The sequence below is a fragment of the Clarias gariepinus genome, chromosome 26 (genome assembly GCF_024256425.1).
Source record: "Clarias gariepinus isolate MV-2021 ecotype Netherlands chromosome 26, CGAR_prim_01v2, whole genome shotgun sequence".
NCBI lineage: Eukaryota > Metazoa > Chordata > Actinopteri > Siluriformes > Clariidae > Clarias > Clarias gariepinus.
In genome coordinates this window covers 24,309,010-24,325,136 of record NC_071125.1, presented here as the reverse complement: position 1 = coordinate 24,325,136, position 16,127 = coordinate 24,309,010, and the positions used below count along the sequence as shown (strand labels likewise).

The window sequence follows — 16,127 nt, the reverse complement described above, 5'->3', positions numbered from 1 at the left end:
TAACGTGAAAGGGCTCCTCACCTCTACACACCTCCCAGTTCCGTCCTGAACTCAAGTCACTGCAATCTCCAAAATTCACCAATCAGTACATTACTGGATTGCTGAAGGAAACCACAGAACCAAAATAAGAAGATGGGGAGAACATGCCCAGTAAGCCCACACAGACAGGATCAAACACTAAAGCTGTGAGGAGTCAGGAGTTCCCACTGTACCACTGTGCTGGATGGACTGTAGGATTTGATTAAAGACAAAACTCTCTAAATAAAATTAAAAGGATTTGAGTAGAGTATCACACAATATCACACTAATATCACAGAGTAGGTCTAACTCCAGAAAAATAAAGAACTGTTAAAGTGCACGTGTGGGTTTACTGTGGGTTCTCCAGTTTCCTCCCAAATCTCTACAGTGCTTCTTCTTTATCAATTAAATCTAATTTAAATTTTTTTATTTATTTCTGTTTTCATTAGATATTATGCAGATGGTCATAATGTTATGATCGATGTAGTTTTTTTTTCAGGTACCTTATGCAGCAGTTTTAAAATGCATACAGTTTGTATGTCAAATATATTGCTATGTTTCGTTAACTTTTCTGGTGTTAAATATTTTAGACTTGAATCTTAATTTGTTTATATGCATATTAAAGAGTTTATACTTATTCTATTCCTTTACCTAGAGACATTAATTCATTTAATTAGATCAATGAAAATAATATGAAATTGTTTTGTTGTTTGTTTATTTAAGAAATTGTGAAGATGCATAATAATAATTCTAATTTTATTAATAATAATAATAATAATAATAATAATAATAATAATAATAGAAGAAGAATACACAAAAGGATTAATACACCAGTGGAAAATAAAAACTTTTCTCTGTATTTTTTTTCTGTCACTGAGGTGGCATCACCACGGTCCAGTTATAATCCCTGTTTTATTTTAAAGATTTATTCTTGATGTGGCCGGTTTAACCTGTTAAACTACCTGGTGGAAATGAAGCATTTAGTTGCTAGGATCCTCTCCTGGTGTCCAGCATGAATGCACTGATGAGAGAGAGAGAGAGAGAGAGAGAGAGAGAGAGAGAGAGACAACCTCCTACCCTAACCCTAGAGACCCTGATGTTGTTGTTCTTTAAATTATTTACCTACTGATTTTCTTTCATATTTAACATATTTATAATGTTTTATATGTTTATAAATTCAGATGTATATTATATATAATAATAGCCTATTTTTCTTTTTTAATTGCTTTGGCAACAATGCATTTTTTGTCAACATTTATGACAATAAACACTGAGAGAGAGAGAGGGAGAGAGAGAGGGAGAGAGTGCGCGTACCCGTTATATTCGTGGACGAGCCCCGTAAAGGCGGAGTCAGCCCGTACCTCTCTCTCTCTCTCTCTCTCTCTCTCTCTCTCCTTCATTAGGAACTTCTCATTCAGTTCTCCGGTGATGGAGAGTCACATCCGGTTCGTCTCGTGCTGAAGCCGCCTCTGTCTCCCCGGGACCCACCGGGGGCTGAGTGATGATGTAGTCCGGAGCATCTTCATCATCATCATCACCATCATCATCACCTGCTCCCGCCTGGTCCCTGTGTGTGTGTGTGTGTGTGTGTGTGTGTGTGTTCACCTTCAGAGAGACACAACGCGCGGATGCTGGCGCTCAGCCGCACATGACTCGCTTCACACACCTGAAGGACGCAGCGCGCGCGGCGGCTCGGATTAAAAGCCTCTCGTCGCGCCGCACGTGCCGGGTTTATGCGGAACCGGATTCGGTGGCAGATTTAGGACGGGAACTTTAATAAGTCTCGCTCTGATTGCAGGAGAAAGAGGACAGAACGACAGGACCTGATGGCGTGAGGACGGAGGTGTGTGTGTGTGTGTGTGTGTCACGTTTTGTCCAGGATGTGTCGGAGATGACGCGCAGGTTCCAAGTTGGATTTATTTCTGCCTGCATGCCGCATAGACGCCGGCTCAGCGTGCGGCTCTCTCATGGTGTGTGTGTGTGTGTGTGTGTGTGTGGTCGGTTACCGCTGCATATTGCGTAACAACAGTCCTGAGACTTTATCCTCGTTTCTCTCAGCATACTAGGAGGATGATCATGTGTACGAACAAGGCGTAGAGGCGCAGATCACATCACACATCACATTACACATCACACATCACATCACACACCACACAGCGCATCACATCACATTACATCACATTACATCACATCACACACCTCACAGCGCATCACATCACACAGCGAATCACATAACATCACATTACATCACATCACACACCACATCACCACACCACACAGCGCATCACATCACATTACATTACATTACATCACATTACATCACACATCACACAGCGCATCACATCACACACCACATCACATCACACACTTCACACATCACACACTTCACACATCACATCACACATTACATCACATCACACATCACATCACACATTACATCACACATTACATCACACATCACATCACACATTACATCACATATCACATAACACATTAAATCACATCGCACATTACATCACACATTACATCACATTACACATTACACATCACATCACACATTACATCACACATAACATCACACATCACATCTAGGACGTCAGTCATCGCACATCAACCCCCCCAGTTGATGCTCGGGACCCCCGGTGATGACGGTGCGCACGCACTCGCGCACGCCCTCTCCGCCCGCGCGCTAGGATGTTGCGGCACGCGGTACGCTCGGGGCTGCGGGCGTCCTTCCACAGGCTGGGCCACTTCGTCGCCAACCACCCGGTGTTCTTCGCATCGGCGCCCGTGCTCCTCTCGGTGCTGCTCGGGGCCAGCTTCAGCCGGTACCGCGTGGAGGAGGAGGTGGAGCGCCTGCTGGCCCCCAAGCACAGCCTGGCGAAGATCGAGGGCAACCTGGTGGACAGTCTGTTCCCCGTTAACCGCTCCAAACACACGCTGTACTCGGACCTGCAGACACCGGGCCGGTACGGGCGCGTGATCGTGACCTCACGCCGGGGCAGCGTGCTCGAGCCTCAACACGTGGACCTCGTCCTGAAGGTGAGAAGATTAGAGTTCATCTGTGTGTGTGTGTTTGTGTTTTTCACACGTCACAAATCACACACATCAGTGCCCTTATAAGTTATTGTTGAATTAATCCTGAGCCTAAAATCACTCAAGCAGCTCTAAAGGATCAATAACCTCCACTTAGACCCAATGTATCAATAGAACTAAAAGAAATGTTTGGTCTGTATATTGGTCAGAACTCAGGACGAAGTTCTTTCAATGATATCGTTGTGTTTCATACGTTAGACCAGTCTCAGAAAATATCCTGTCTGAAATAGAAGTTTCGTTATGACCAGATTTGTGCCAGATTAAAACACAGCATCCAGCTTTTTTTTTCTTTTTGGAAGAATAAAGTGCTTTTTCCTTTGAGATGGGCGTGGCTATACAGGTCACTCAACAGAGCCAATCAACGGCCTAGTTTACTGTGTGTGCTTAAAATATGCAGAAGACACAGAAATGACCATAATGCACCTACAAGCCTATCCCAGGAGACTTAGGTCATGAGGCAGGGTACATGCACACACACACACACACACACACATGCTCATTCACACACTACGGGCAATTTGGGAACGCCAATTAGCCTAATCTGCATATCTTTGGACTGTGGGTGGAAACCAGAGTACCCAGAGGAAACCCAAGCACGGGGAGAACATATGGGAATCTAACCTGGGGCCTGGAGGTGCATGAAAATATTCTCTGTTTAAGTTTAGGTGTTGATGTTTAGACTTTTAAGCACTCGAATCAGGGAGTCGACTCTAAGCTCTGATCATGTAGTCTGTGATGTTGCATGCTTCATAACAGACCAACTACTTTGTATTTAAAATGAGCTTTTAACTGAAGAGAACAGAGGAAGTGATGTAAAGGAATCTCACTCACTTCAAAATATATTTAAAAAGTTCCCTTATAAAAATATTCATTTTATGTATTTTATGGTTATTGAAAAAAAAAAAAGAATAACCAAAAAAGTTTTTTTCCCAGAGGTCCGAGCTCCTTTAGGGAGGTTTGAATCCGCTCCAGCAATTACCGATCATTTTATTTGTTTTTGTTTTCTGCGCTATGTGTGTTTAACCAAATGAATTTTAAACAGGAAGTAAAAGTGAGCGTCCTTGGAACTATGCCATGCTTCCCTGTTGCCTAGCAACGGAGACCCTGCAGGTCTCGCCAGTCATATGCGAACGCTTTAAGGATTCGATACAATCACACACACACACACACACACACACACACACACACACACACACACACACACACTAAACCAGTAATTTCTCTGTCAGCTGAGCTGCAATTTTTTTAATTGTCCTTGTGGACATCTGGGCAACATATGCCTCCTTTTATTCAGGAGTTGGAAACACAGCTGTTACAAACGGGTCGGCTCTAATTTCATGTTATAGCATGGAAAATCCTCACTTCTGATTGGCTGGCGGGTGTACTCCGTGTGTTACTGGAATATGATATCCAGAATAAAATAATGAGTTACTTTTACGACTAGAAAGCTGACTATCTTCTAGAACAGCATGGTTCGATTCCTACCAGCGCGCGTGGAGTTTGCATGTTCTCCCCCATGCTTGGTGGGTTTCATCTGGGTACTCCGGTTTCCTCCCATAGTCCAAAGACACACAGATTAGCTTAACTGGCGTTCCCAACCACCAATACAGACCAAAGTATTTTGGGGAAAAATAAACACAACAGGATGAGTGTGTGCCCTTAGCACATTGGCACCCCATCCATGGTGTACCTCGCCTCGTGCCTAAAGTCTCCTGGGATAGGCTCTAGTTCCCCGTGACCCTGTATACAGGATATAGCGATACAGATGATGAGTGAGTGTTCCTTTTCTCGCTTATAGCAGCTATAAATATTCATTCCCTCACCAGCTTTAAGGAAGACACAGCTTGTCATATTTTCTCCATTAATCTACTAATTTATCAAATGTACGACAAAATAAAATGCTTAACGTGACCATGTGTCCTTCTCAACAGCTTCACAGTGCCATCACCCACATCCAGGTGCCGATGCTCGGCTTCAACTACACCTTTGCTCATCTCTGCCTGCTGGACGACAGCAAGAACTGCATCATAGACGACATCCTGCGAGTGCTGGAGGAGATGCGAGCAGCCCGTGCCTCCAACCAGACCGTTCCGCCGCTACGCTACCCCATCACACGACTCAAGGACGGGCGAGAGGCCTACATCGGACATCAGCTTGGCGGGGTGCAGACAGTGGGCAGGGAAGGCGTCCGCTCCGCCCGCGCTCTCCAGCTCACCTACTACCTGCAGGTCGCCAGCGCGCTGAACGAGGTGGTGGCGGCTCGCTGGGAGCTGCTGTTTTGTCTCGAGCTGGAGCGCTTCAGCACAGCACACCCCGAGCTGGTGCTCTACCCGTTCACCTCGTCCTCGCTGCAGAGGGACTTCCAGAAGACGAGTCACGTATCCGAACGCCCGCTGCTCTTCAGCCTGGCCGCGTGCCTCTCTGTCGCTGTGCTTTGCTCTTCTATGAGAGACTGTGTGCGCACCAAACCCTGGCTGGGGATTCTGGCGCTGGTCACCATCAGCCTCGCCACTCTCACCTCCGCCGGGATCTTTAACCTCACTGGAGGGAAATACAACTCCACGTACCTGGGCATTCCTTTCATCATGCTGGGTAAACCATCATCACAGTCACTAATCATCCTTCCATTCTGTAATAGTAATGAATAATGAAAACTCTTGTTTTATTTAAATTCTAATTATAACGACAGCTTTTGTGTTCTACTATTCTGAAAAGGTATTAGGGTATTTTTCATATCTTAAGACACTGCACTAGCATATGACTTCAGCATTTATTAAATGGACAGATCTCCACTAGTCCCTTAGAAACACTGAGTGATGCAAAAAAAAAAAAAAGTTTCATATATATATAAAGGAGACATCAATGTAGTAGAAGTCAGTAGAAGTCATTTCTCTACAAGCTTGTAAGGATGAGGAATTAGTGTGTTAGGTTTAAAGTCCTCTGGTGGCTCGGAGGAAAATTGCAACTGAAACAAAAACAGTTTCTCTTTGTTTGATCTCACGCCTCATTCCCTGTCTACAGGTATTGCTGATGGATTAAAAAGGAAAGAAAGAAAGAAAGAAAGAATGTAATGCATGATGCTCATTACAAGGACATAAAATATAAACACTAGTGTTTCCATGGCAATAATTTAAATCACATCCTTACTAACAAATGATTAGTACATCGTGCCTTTCCTCCTTCATCCTCATCTTGCTACGTCTAAAAAAGATGCGATGCGTCCTTTAAACAAAGCAAAAAGCACCTTTTAATCGCATGCAGTAAACCAAATTGGGAAAGTGAGCACTCCTGTTAAACAATCATCACCACTTGTAGCACTGCTTTTATAATCTCATTAATCATTAAAATCCAGATCAAAGAACCAGCTCGGAGCAAGCGTGCACTCTCAACGGGACTGCATGCTCTCATTCTCTTTGTACTTTATCCTTTAGGAACTCACAGACACATCGAATAACTGAATAGAACCAGAATCTCTCCGAATAATCCCATTTACAAACACAGGCCAAGACACACACACACACACACACACACACACACACACACGAACGGCGTACGCTGACAGATCGCCTCCGTCTTTATCTCATTCTCTCACTCCCGCTATTGTTCTCTATCTTTCACACACTCTGTAATTAGCACCGTGTGTAGGAGGAGGTTTCTGGAAACTAGAGCACTCTGTGGAAGTAACACGATGGAAGCGTGACAGACAGAGAAGAGACGCTCGAGAGGTTAGGAGCGCGCTCCGGGTTACGAGGAGGTAGGGCATGCAGAAAGGCACCTCGGGCGAGAAGACATGGAAGTGCAGAAGCGATGCACGGCTTAAAAGACCCCGAAGACACTTTCCTAAAAGGGAAACCGGTAAAAAGACAGTGAGCGTGCTGTCTAACGCTAGCTCTACACTCTGCACTTTCAGCCTGATGTGCAATTCAGATTAAAATCTAAGCATGAGCTGTGAAGCATCTCCAAAATCCACTTACAGGAGAAACCCAGATACAGTACTGGCGATGGAGAAATGTAAGTGAAGCACGCTAAAGAACAGGAAATGAATCTCCAAATTATCTCGAGGTCTTGGACGCCTGTTTTTCCACCAGCTGATTTCCAGATCAGATTTAATCTAAAGGTTGTATTTTTATTTTAGCTGCCTTGCCAACCAAAGAAAGGCTAAAAACATAAAAATCCTTAATGACTTGGCGAATGTTTCCTTAAGAATGTACACTAGCTACATTTCAAAGCAAAGGCCATCACTGCTCGGTGCTAGCATGGATTAGCTGCTCTGCGAGGCAGATTATTTCGCGTTAATTTGCATGGATAGAGAATCATAAACACTCAAGTGCCAAGCTGTCATATATCGCTCCTATTCACTACACGAATGATTTAATATACACTTTACGGCCAAAAGTATGTGGACACCTGCTCATTCAGCCAAAACATGGTATTGGTGCTAAAAATTCTCTCACCTGGGTACAAAAGATCTTATAACACTATTTTCATAATACTTAATGCTTCTTATCTCCCGATTCATGCTTCGTTTTTTGTAAACACTTTTTTATTTTTTATTAGATAAAAAGAAACACATTTGCTAAATACAATTTCATGTTTTTTTATGTTTTAGTGTCTGTAACATGTTTGGATTAAATTTTTTAAATGATCATAATTGTCATTCAGATAAAATTTTACGTGAAAAGAACCGGAAAAAGTGTAAAAGTATTATTTTAAAATGCGAAACTGTTAGGATATCACAACAGGAATTTGACAGGGTTACGGACACTACATATTCTTTGCTTTTTATGCTTTTACCAAAGAGCGGAATGCTTCAATGTAAGCAAAAATTTTTACACGTCATACTAAGCTTACACCAATTTTAGTCTCAATATTTATAAAGAAATATGAATTATTTGCAATTTAAAGCGAGTTTAAAGCGAGACAGTATTTCACTAAAAATTGCCATTTTTGGAGCAAATATAATTTTTTATGTCTTGAAATTTTTTTTTTTTGAAATTGAAGCAAGCTTGGTCACGTCCATGTTGCATAAACTTCTGAAGTAGCTTGTTTAGCCACACACATTTTCTGTGTTTTATCTACAACATTATATTTATTTTTATCAAACCAGTGCCCGAGTTAATCACTAATGCTGTTGTAGCTCAGTGAACTCAAATCCCCACTGAACGCCTTCTCAGGTGAGTGGAGCGCATACAAGAGCTAAAGGGATTAATCTGGAGTGAGATGTTTTTAAGATACATGTGGTTCTGGTTGGGGTTGAGGCTGGGGTGCACAAACTTTTGGCTGTAAAGCTGCTCAGCAAACTGGAGTAACAGCTTGTTTATCTAATCTAATGGACTGACCAAACGTCATTACATTGTTACGTTAGCGAGCAGTTGTTTTTTTTCCCGTAATTAAGATGCATTTTGATTCACCACCGGCGCGTTTCTTTGCCCAGTGAGCTCGGTAAAAAACAGAAGGATCGGGATTCACACTTTGAGGTCAATCACTGCTTCCATCTGTGCTCGAGTTCATCCATTGTGCGGCGAGGGAAAATAGAAACATGGGACGTGGTAATTACAGCATTACAGACTTCTTCCAGCGCAATGAGCGCTTATCTCTGTACTCCCCCCCAAAAAAAAAAATCTAATTCTATTACATAGACATCAGCTGTTGAACGACTCATTCGATAATCCTCCAACAATAACAGAACGACCGACAGAGGAGGTATGATGGGTCGTAATTGCCGGGATTAATATTACATTTATTGGGAGGAAGCTCTGGTTGCGTGCAGTCTAATGCGCTACCGAGCACCAGAGTGGTGCTAAAGATGCATGTAATGAGTTTTGTGATGCTCGTGATGTGCAGAAGGAGAAGGATTCCACACTCTTATAAACTGCAGGTTGATTCAGTGGAAAAAGAACTGGAGCAGGGCTTCTCAGAAAATATGAAACGGGTCACACGAAAAAAAACTGAAAGTGGGAGATCTTCTGAAAGATATACTGTATAAAGGAAAGAAGAGACAGAGGGAACGCGTTGAATAGCAGTGAAGAACGGAGATGAGCTCTTTTGATTAATTCTCTAAATCAGTATGACAGGTTTATTATAAAGTATATATATGGAAGTTCCCTCGTATTAAAGTCCTCCAAGGTCCTCAACTATCTGAAACGGCTTGTCATGTGAACATTGGAGAAGGTGAGAATAGGACAGAGGGTCGTTAGAGAGTAGAGGGGACGAGAGCTGTTACAGTACAAGGACATTAGAGAGAGATTAGAGGTGTAACGACCAGAAAGAGTAAACGTCAGAGTGAGAGTTATTAAGTGAGGTTTCTTGGTGGACGTTCGAAGAGGTCCTGATCCTCCCTGGGATACAGTAGATGAAAAGGCAGCATGAAAAATAGGAGATACAGTAGGTTGTGTCGAAGACCTCCACCTCTGTTGAGAGAAGGATGACTTCTTTCATGTCTCTCTTGAACCATCTATCCTCTCTGTCCAAAATGTGTATATTTTTATCCTCAAACATGTGTCCTTTGTCCTTCAGGTGAAGGTAGACTGCTGATTTCGGCCCCGTCTTACTCCTTCTTGCTCCTTTTGTGTTGATGCATCCTTTGTTTTGTCTCCTCTTATGTTTTGGTGTGCGGACTTTAGGGTGGACGAGTCTCTGTCTTAGTGTGTTGGTTGGTTTGAAGTGAAGCGGTATGTTGTGCTTTCCAGAAATCCTTTTTAGCTCATCTGACTCTCCAGCCACATACGGGATGATGAGATTCGTGTCTGGGCCTCAGCTCTCTTTGACATCTTTCTTTTGGATCTGGAAGCTATTTAGTTGAAGGCCCACTGATATTATATTAATATGCGCAGATCTCGAGCGCTGCTTTAAGGTGCTTGTGTTCTTGCTGTTTAATGTTTGTGGAAGGAGTCTCCAGTGTCAATCCGGACAGTGTAATGACCAGGACAGCAAATTTTACACAATAGATAATAAATTGCAGTTGCAGTGGCGTAAGAGGAATAACTGATAACTGATTTTAGAAAAAGATAATCAACTTCAGCCTGTACATTACTCAGTACTTTACTATAACAGAACAGAGCGTCTTATTCCTTATGTTTCTGGAAAACCAAAGCTTTGACACGGATGCTGAGTCACCCTCATCTGTTCCCCTCCTCTCTCCCTCTATCCTGAGAACTCTTTCTCAGGTCTCAGCCTGTAATAATTCACTCCATCCTGCGGGCCGTTTTAGAGGTAATAACTCACAGCTTCGGTTTAGGGGCCATAAATCCTAGTACAGTACCCTGATTTAACCCTAATCCTAAACCTAACCCTAACCCTAACCCAATCGTCCTATCTCCTAAGTCGAGTGAAAAGAAAAGGCCATGTTGTGTAGAAACAGATCTCAGGTCAGCTTAGAGGAGTTTACGGGGAATCTCCGTCATGGTGATGAGTCACCGGTGCCGTGGCAACCCTGGACGTAAGAACAAGAACAAGAAAGAAAGAAGAACAGAAAGAAAATACAAATGATAAGAATGTGTGCAAGAACAACTTATTAATTACACACAAACAAAAAATGTTTAAAAGATAAAATTTAAATCTGTTAAAACGTCCATCATCTTGCTCGTAGAAGCTTCTAAAAGTACCCTGACCCAGTTCCTCCAGCATCTCAGACTTACGCAGAGTCCCTGAGCACCAACACGAAGCTCTTCCAAGGCACAGTGTGTACGAGATCTCTCCTCACATCACGTCAATTATACATGACGGACCGCGCTGTGTGCACTGAGCTAAGCTATTAGAAATGTCTGCTGCTGATTTGCGATTCCTATAATGGTGTTATGAATCTTCAGGCTTAGTTATAGTTACAGACAGCGTCTTTCTATAATTCTCGCACACTCACAGTTCAGTAGGTCTATACGCTAAGGCGTTCATACTAGTGAGCAACAGAAGACCGCTTGTTTCCTACAGTACGGTGGCACAGAGCGTGTGCGACAGCGAGCTGCGATTTCCATGACGAGAGACAGTGTGAGAATTTTGCAACGATATGCAACTTTGCTATGGCTATGACATAATGATTACCACGACTGATATAACATACTGTAATGTGTTTAGAGTATGAGCAACAGCATAAAAGCAAGTACAAGAGAAAGCCACCTTCCTGTTACAGGCTGTTTGCATGCTGGGTTAAACAGAGCAGCAAAAGAAGAAAAAAAATTCTAACCCTTCTTCTTCTCAAATGAGTGCATCACATACTGTAAGCCTTCACTATCTCCGGCAGTTGAAGCAAATCAAATCTGACAAGCATGCCCCAGGCAAAGTTTGCGCTGGTATTTTTGGATCAGAATTCTGCCGCTGCTGCATAGTGGAAAAAGTGTTGGAGGAGTGATCTGTGACGGATAGATAAGATAGGGATAAAAGTAAGACTTGATGATGCACTGGCTTCTAAATTGCTCGTTGTTTATCATATTAATGAGAAAGCAAGTTTAGAAGTAGTGAAGATGCTGGCGCTAACCTTACCCGAATGCAGTGCAGCGGTGTGATGCAGGAGCGCGACGGAGTCGATGGCGCTATTAGCACGAGAGCTTTGGGAAGCCGATCCGTTTGAGAAGGTGTACAGGTGAGGAGCTGAGAGACTTGGACGGAGTAAATTCAAGGAAACCATTAACTTAGTCAAACTTTATAAATATATATAAATATAAAAATTGGATTCTGCATGATGTTCATGATGAAAGCTAATATGTGTGTAACGCTCAGGGTGGAATCTCTCTTTTCTGAATGTTACAAGTATGTCTATGGGAAAGGTAAAATAAGTAAAATAAAAGAGCGACTTAAAGGCCTGCGACATCCATTTGTTACTGATGTTTTAGTCCAAGAATCACCATCTTGTCAGGCTTTTAGTCAATTATTTATGCTTCCCCTTTCCCAGCAGGCACCTCTGTCACTTTAGGTGAAAGGCACAGCAACTTGAACCACTGAATGTTCTGGATAAATTAAGATTCTAAGAAAAACATCTCTCTCTCTCTCTCTCTCTCTCTCTCTGTATAAATCTCTCCTTCCTCTTTCTCTGTCTCTTTAAGGTCATGGCTTGTTCGGGACGTTCGAGATGCTGTCCTCGTGGCGACGGACCCGTGAGGACCAGCACGTGAAAGAGCGAGTGGCTGCTGTATTCTCAGACTGCATGCTTCCCTTCACAGCCAGCACCGCCCTTCACCTGGTCACCTTCGGCATCGGCGCCAGCCCGTTCACAAACATCGAGGCCGTGCGTCTGTTCTGCCGCATCGCCTGCATCTCCATCCTCTTCAACTACCTCTACATCCTCACCTTCTATGGATCCAACCTGGTTTTTGCAGGTTACCTTGAAAACAACTATCGCCACAGCCTGTTCTGTAGGCGTGTCCCCAAGCCTGATTTACTGCAGCAAAAGCCGGCGTGGTACCGCTTCCTGATGTACACGCATTACAACGAGGAAGCGTCTGAACCCGGTGACTTACATGTCTATGAGAACCATCTCCTGGTGGCCTTCATGAGGCGCTACTATTGCGACTGGATCACCAACACTTACGTCAAACCTTTTGTAGTGCTTTTTTATTTAGTCTACATCTCCTTCGCATTGATGGGCTACTTACAGGTGAGCGAAGGCTCAGATCTCAGTAATGTTGTCGCCACAGAGACCAGCACCATCGCGTACACCCGGGCACAACAGCGCTACTTTAGCAGCTACAGCCCTGTAATTGGATTCTACATCTATGAATCTATCGAGTACTGGAATAGCAGTGTGCAGGAGGACCTCCTCGAGTACACCAAAGGCTTTGAGAGGATCTCCTGGTTTGAGAGTTATCTAAACTACCTGCATGGTCTGAACATCACGACCAGCCTTTCGCGCAAAAACTTCACCGAGAACCTGCGCTCGGGCTTTCTCCGCCAGACCCGCTTCCTCCATTTTTCAGACGACATCATATTCGCCAAGCGGGCTGACGGAGAGTTTGACGTAGTGGCTTCCCGGATGTTCCTGGTGGCCAAGACAACAGAGAACAAGCGAGAGGAGATGTCTATTTTGTTGGACACCCTGCGCAAGCTCTCGCTGACCTCCAGGGTGAAGTTCATCATCTTCAACCCTTCTTTTGTCTACATGGACCGCTACGCATCATCAGTGGGTGCACCAGTGAAGAACTCGTGCATTGCTGCTCTGTTCTTGCTCTTCTTTTCTAGCTTTTTGGCTACCGACCCATTGGTGAACGCCTGGATAACTGTGACGGTGGCCTCAGTGGAATTTGGTGTGGTGGGATTCATGACCTTGTGGCAGGTGGAGTTGGACTGCGTCTCAGTGCTGTGCCTGATTTATGGGGTTAACTACGCCGTGGACTCGAGCGTGCCTCTAGTGTCAGCTTTCACTCTGGGACGGGAACTGACGCGTACGCGCTGGGTGAAGGTGTCCCTGGAGCGGCACGGGGTTCCTGCCTTGCAGAGTTACATGTGCTATGGTGCAGCGTTGTTGCCTTTAGCGGCCGTTCCGTCCAACCTTACACACACACTATTCAGGTGTTTTTTCCTCACTGCCCTCATAACAGCCTTCCACTGCTTGGCTATCCTTCCAGTCCTCCTGACATTCCTACCTCCCTCCAAGAAAAAAAGGAGGGAAAGGAAAAACATGGGTGAGCACCGGGAAGAGATTGAGTGCGTTGAGATGGCAGACAGTACCCGAGTGGTTGACCAGATTACCACCGTCTGAGGACGAGTCTGAAGTCTGACCGAGAGTAACATCAGGGCTTGGCCTCGCAGACCAGGAAGGAGCGGTCATGTCACAGAGGCAGCCATAACCTGAGCAAATGAACCTGAGCAGAAGAATTTGATCTCTCTGTTGTTGGAAGGAGGCTTTGTTGTCATGGTAAAAAAAGTGCTAGAAATGTCTCGCTATTAAGACGAGGCTAGGTTGTCATGGTGAAAGCCCCCGTGAAGGTTGTGCTGCACATCTTCCATCCCTGTGTGGATGCAGAGAGAGAGAGAGAGAGAGAGAGAGAGAGAGAGAAAGAGCAGGTCTTTGTTCACTGAGCTGAATGAGCCAAATTTTTTGGGCCAGCTGCGGATAATTACAGAGCAGCTCCCAGACTAGCGGCTAAATGCTCTCGATAAGGTTTCGCCTTAATGCAGTTCATACGTACTATACAAACCAATGAAACATTACTGTGATATTAAAATAAAAAAACCTCCACCACTCACATTTACAGGTGGTCAGGAGGTCCTCGTTGCTAAATCAAAGCAGCCATACTTGTTTCTTTAAATAGCCATGTCCTTTATTAGCCATATAAATGCAACCTCGGTCTAATTTGTGGTTTCAAGTCTTCACTGTCAATCGTGATTCATTTCTTTCTCGTCCTGTATGTTTCTGTAATAGTAGTCGATCTCTGGTTGGGAGTCGGATGCGGATGCTCGCACGGAGGTCGCGGTGCACTGCATCGCTTCCATGGTAACCCCTCATATCTCCGCTGCTGTCACAAATTACTCTTAGATTATACTGTAAAAACATCATTTTATCCCCCTCGAGTATTCCGTCTGCTCCTAATAGCTTCTAATGGGAGTCCAGGGCTGATTAAGTTATGCAGACAAGCAGGTTGTAAATAACCTACAAATGATTTTATGCCAGAGTTCGTGGAGTGCATAATTTTTTTTTCCTCATTCCACAAAAAAAAGGTTGAAAATCACACTGTCACACACACACACACACACACACACACACACACACACACACACACACACACAAGGCCTATCATTAATATGTATGAGCCAAAATCACTCTCTTTGTGTCCTTGCTCTCTCGGTATGAGAGGCACAAAGGAGGGAGGAGGTAAGCGCAGAGAGACACACAGAGAAAGAACAAAACAAACAGATATAGTTTTTGTTTTTTTAAGTTATAATGATAAGCCTCATTATTCTTTTCATCTAAGCTGCTGGATTCTGAGTCAGGATGTGTTGATTAATGTGCAGGCAGTCCTGGCTATAAGACGAATCACAGGTTGACATCAATGTCCTCATACTAATATGTTATCGTTGCCGTGGTAACCGCTTGTATACAGGGAATGACTTATGTACAGTGGACGCTCCACAATCAGATTTAAAGGTATAACTTTAGGTTTTTTTAAATCTTCAGGATAGAAGAGTTTTACGCTTGTTTGTATTTTATTTATTTTTTTGCAGTACCATGAGTAACCGGATGTTGAAGGAAGGAGCGTTTATAGCTGCTGAAATAGACGTAGAACACCAACTAAAAACATTAAATATATAAACTGATTTTTTTTTAAGTTTCCCATGTAATTTTTCTTTTTTAGTTAAATGAAAAATGTTACCATTTGCAAATTTTCAAGGAGTAACAGACATCAGGACGTGCTGTTGAAGGACAATAATCAAGTGTCAGAGCGGTAACTGACTCTGCCGCTCTGTTTTATTATACCAGCATGTGCGGATAGTGAGGATGATGCTGTAGGGGAGCGTGAATCGGTGTGTGTCGTGTCTCCTCTGGCAGCTCACCAACACAGCTGCTCTTTTCTCCTTATTCACGACAACACTGGATCTCATGGAGGAGGAAATCCTAGTGCTAAAAACTAAAACAAACCAAGCTGATGCAGTTCTTAGAGCTCTTACAGCTCCTGCTCGCTCAGACGTAGTACATCTCACATTCTAGTCTGTACTATCTCATACATCTCCCTCACACATTTGGCTTTTAGGCTCATTTTAAAGCGTTTCAGGCGCTTGCACCGTCTCAGTCCTGTTCTAGGTCAGAATGTACCATTGCATTACAATCTGGAGTGGACCAAATCCCAACCTGGATCAGATTGCACCTCTTTTTTAACTGTAGAAATAAGTCATCTTTTTGTTTTTCTACACATGTTATAAAGAAATCATACTTAAAAACTTGTTACCCTTAACAGATAATCTTTTTTTTATTTTTCATTTTAGAAATTAATCCATTTTTAAATCCACTGTATTTTGCATCATGTACATACATCTTACACATGCTTTTCTTTTCAGTGTAATCTCTGATTAGCTGCTGGTTTTAAAAA

General features: G+C 43.5%; 1 protein-coding gene across 1 annotated transcript; it reads left to right on the top strand.

The window, feature by feature from the left end:
- The first annotated feature begins 2,703 nt into the window (after positions 1 to 2,703).
- On the top strand, positions 2,704 to 14,080 carry ptchd1 (patched domain containing 1). Its single transcript, XM_053488013.1, has 3 exons — positions 2,704 to 3,060; positions 5,046 to 5,706; positions 12,150 to 14,080. The coding sequence occupies exons 1-3, from the start codon at positions 2,713 to 2,715 to the stop codon at positions 13,799 to 13,801; spliced, it is 2,661 nt and encodes an 886-aa protein (XP_053343988.1). The 5' UTR covers positions 2,704 to 2,712; the 3' UTR covers positions 13,802 to 14,080.
- The last annotated feature ends 2,047 nt before the right edge of the window (positions 14,081 to 16,127 follow it).

Bases quoted from the DNA above. Each gene is read 5' to 3' on its own strand.
- ptchd1 (XM_053488013.1), top strand. From the start codon at position 2,713: ATGTTGCGGCACGCGGTACGCTCGGGGCTGCGGGCGTCCTTCCACAGG. The intron at 3,061-5,045 runs GTGAGAAGATTA...CCTTCTCAACAG, and splicing joins ACGTGGACCTCGTCCTGAAG to CTTCACAGTGCCATCACCCA. The intron at 5,707-12,149 runs GTAAACCATCAT...TGTCTCTTTAAG, and splicing joins CATTCCTTTCATCATGCTGG to GTCATGGCTTGTTCGGGACG.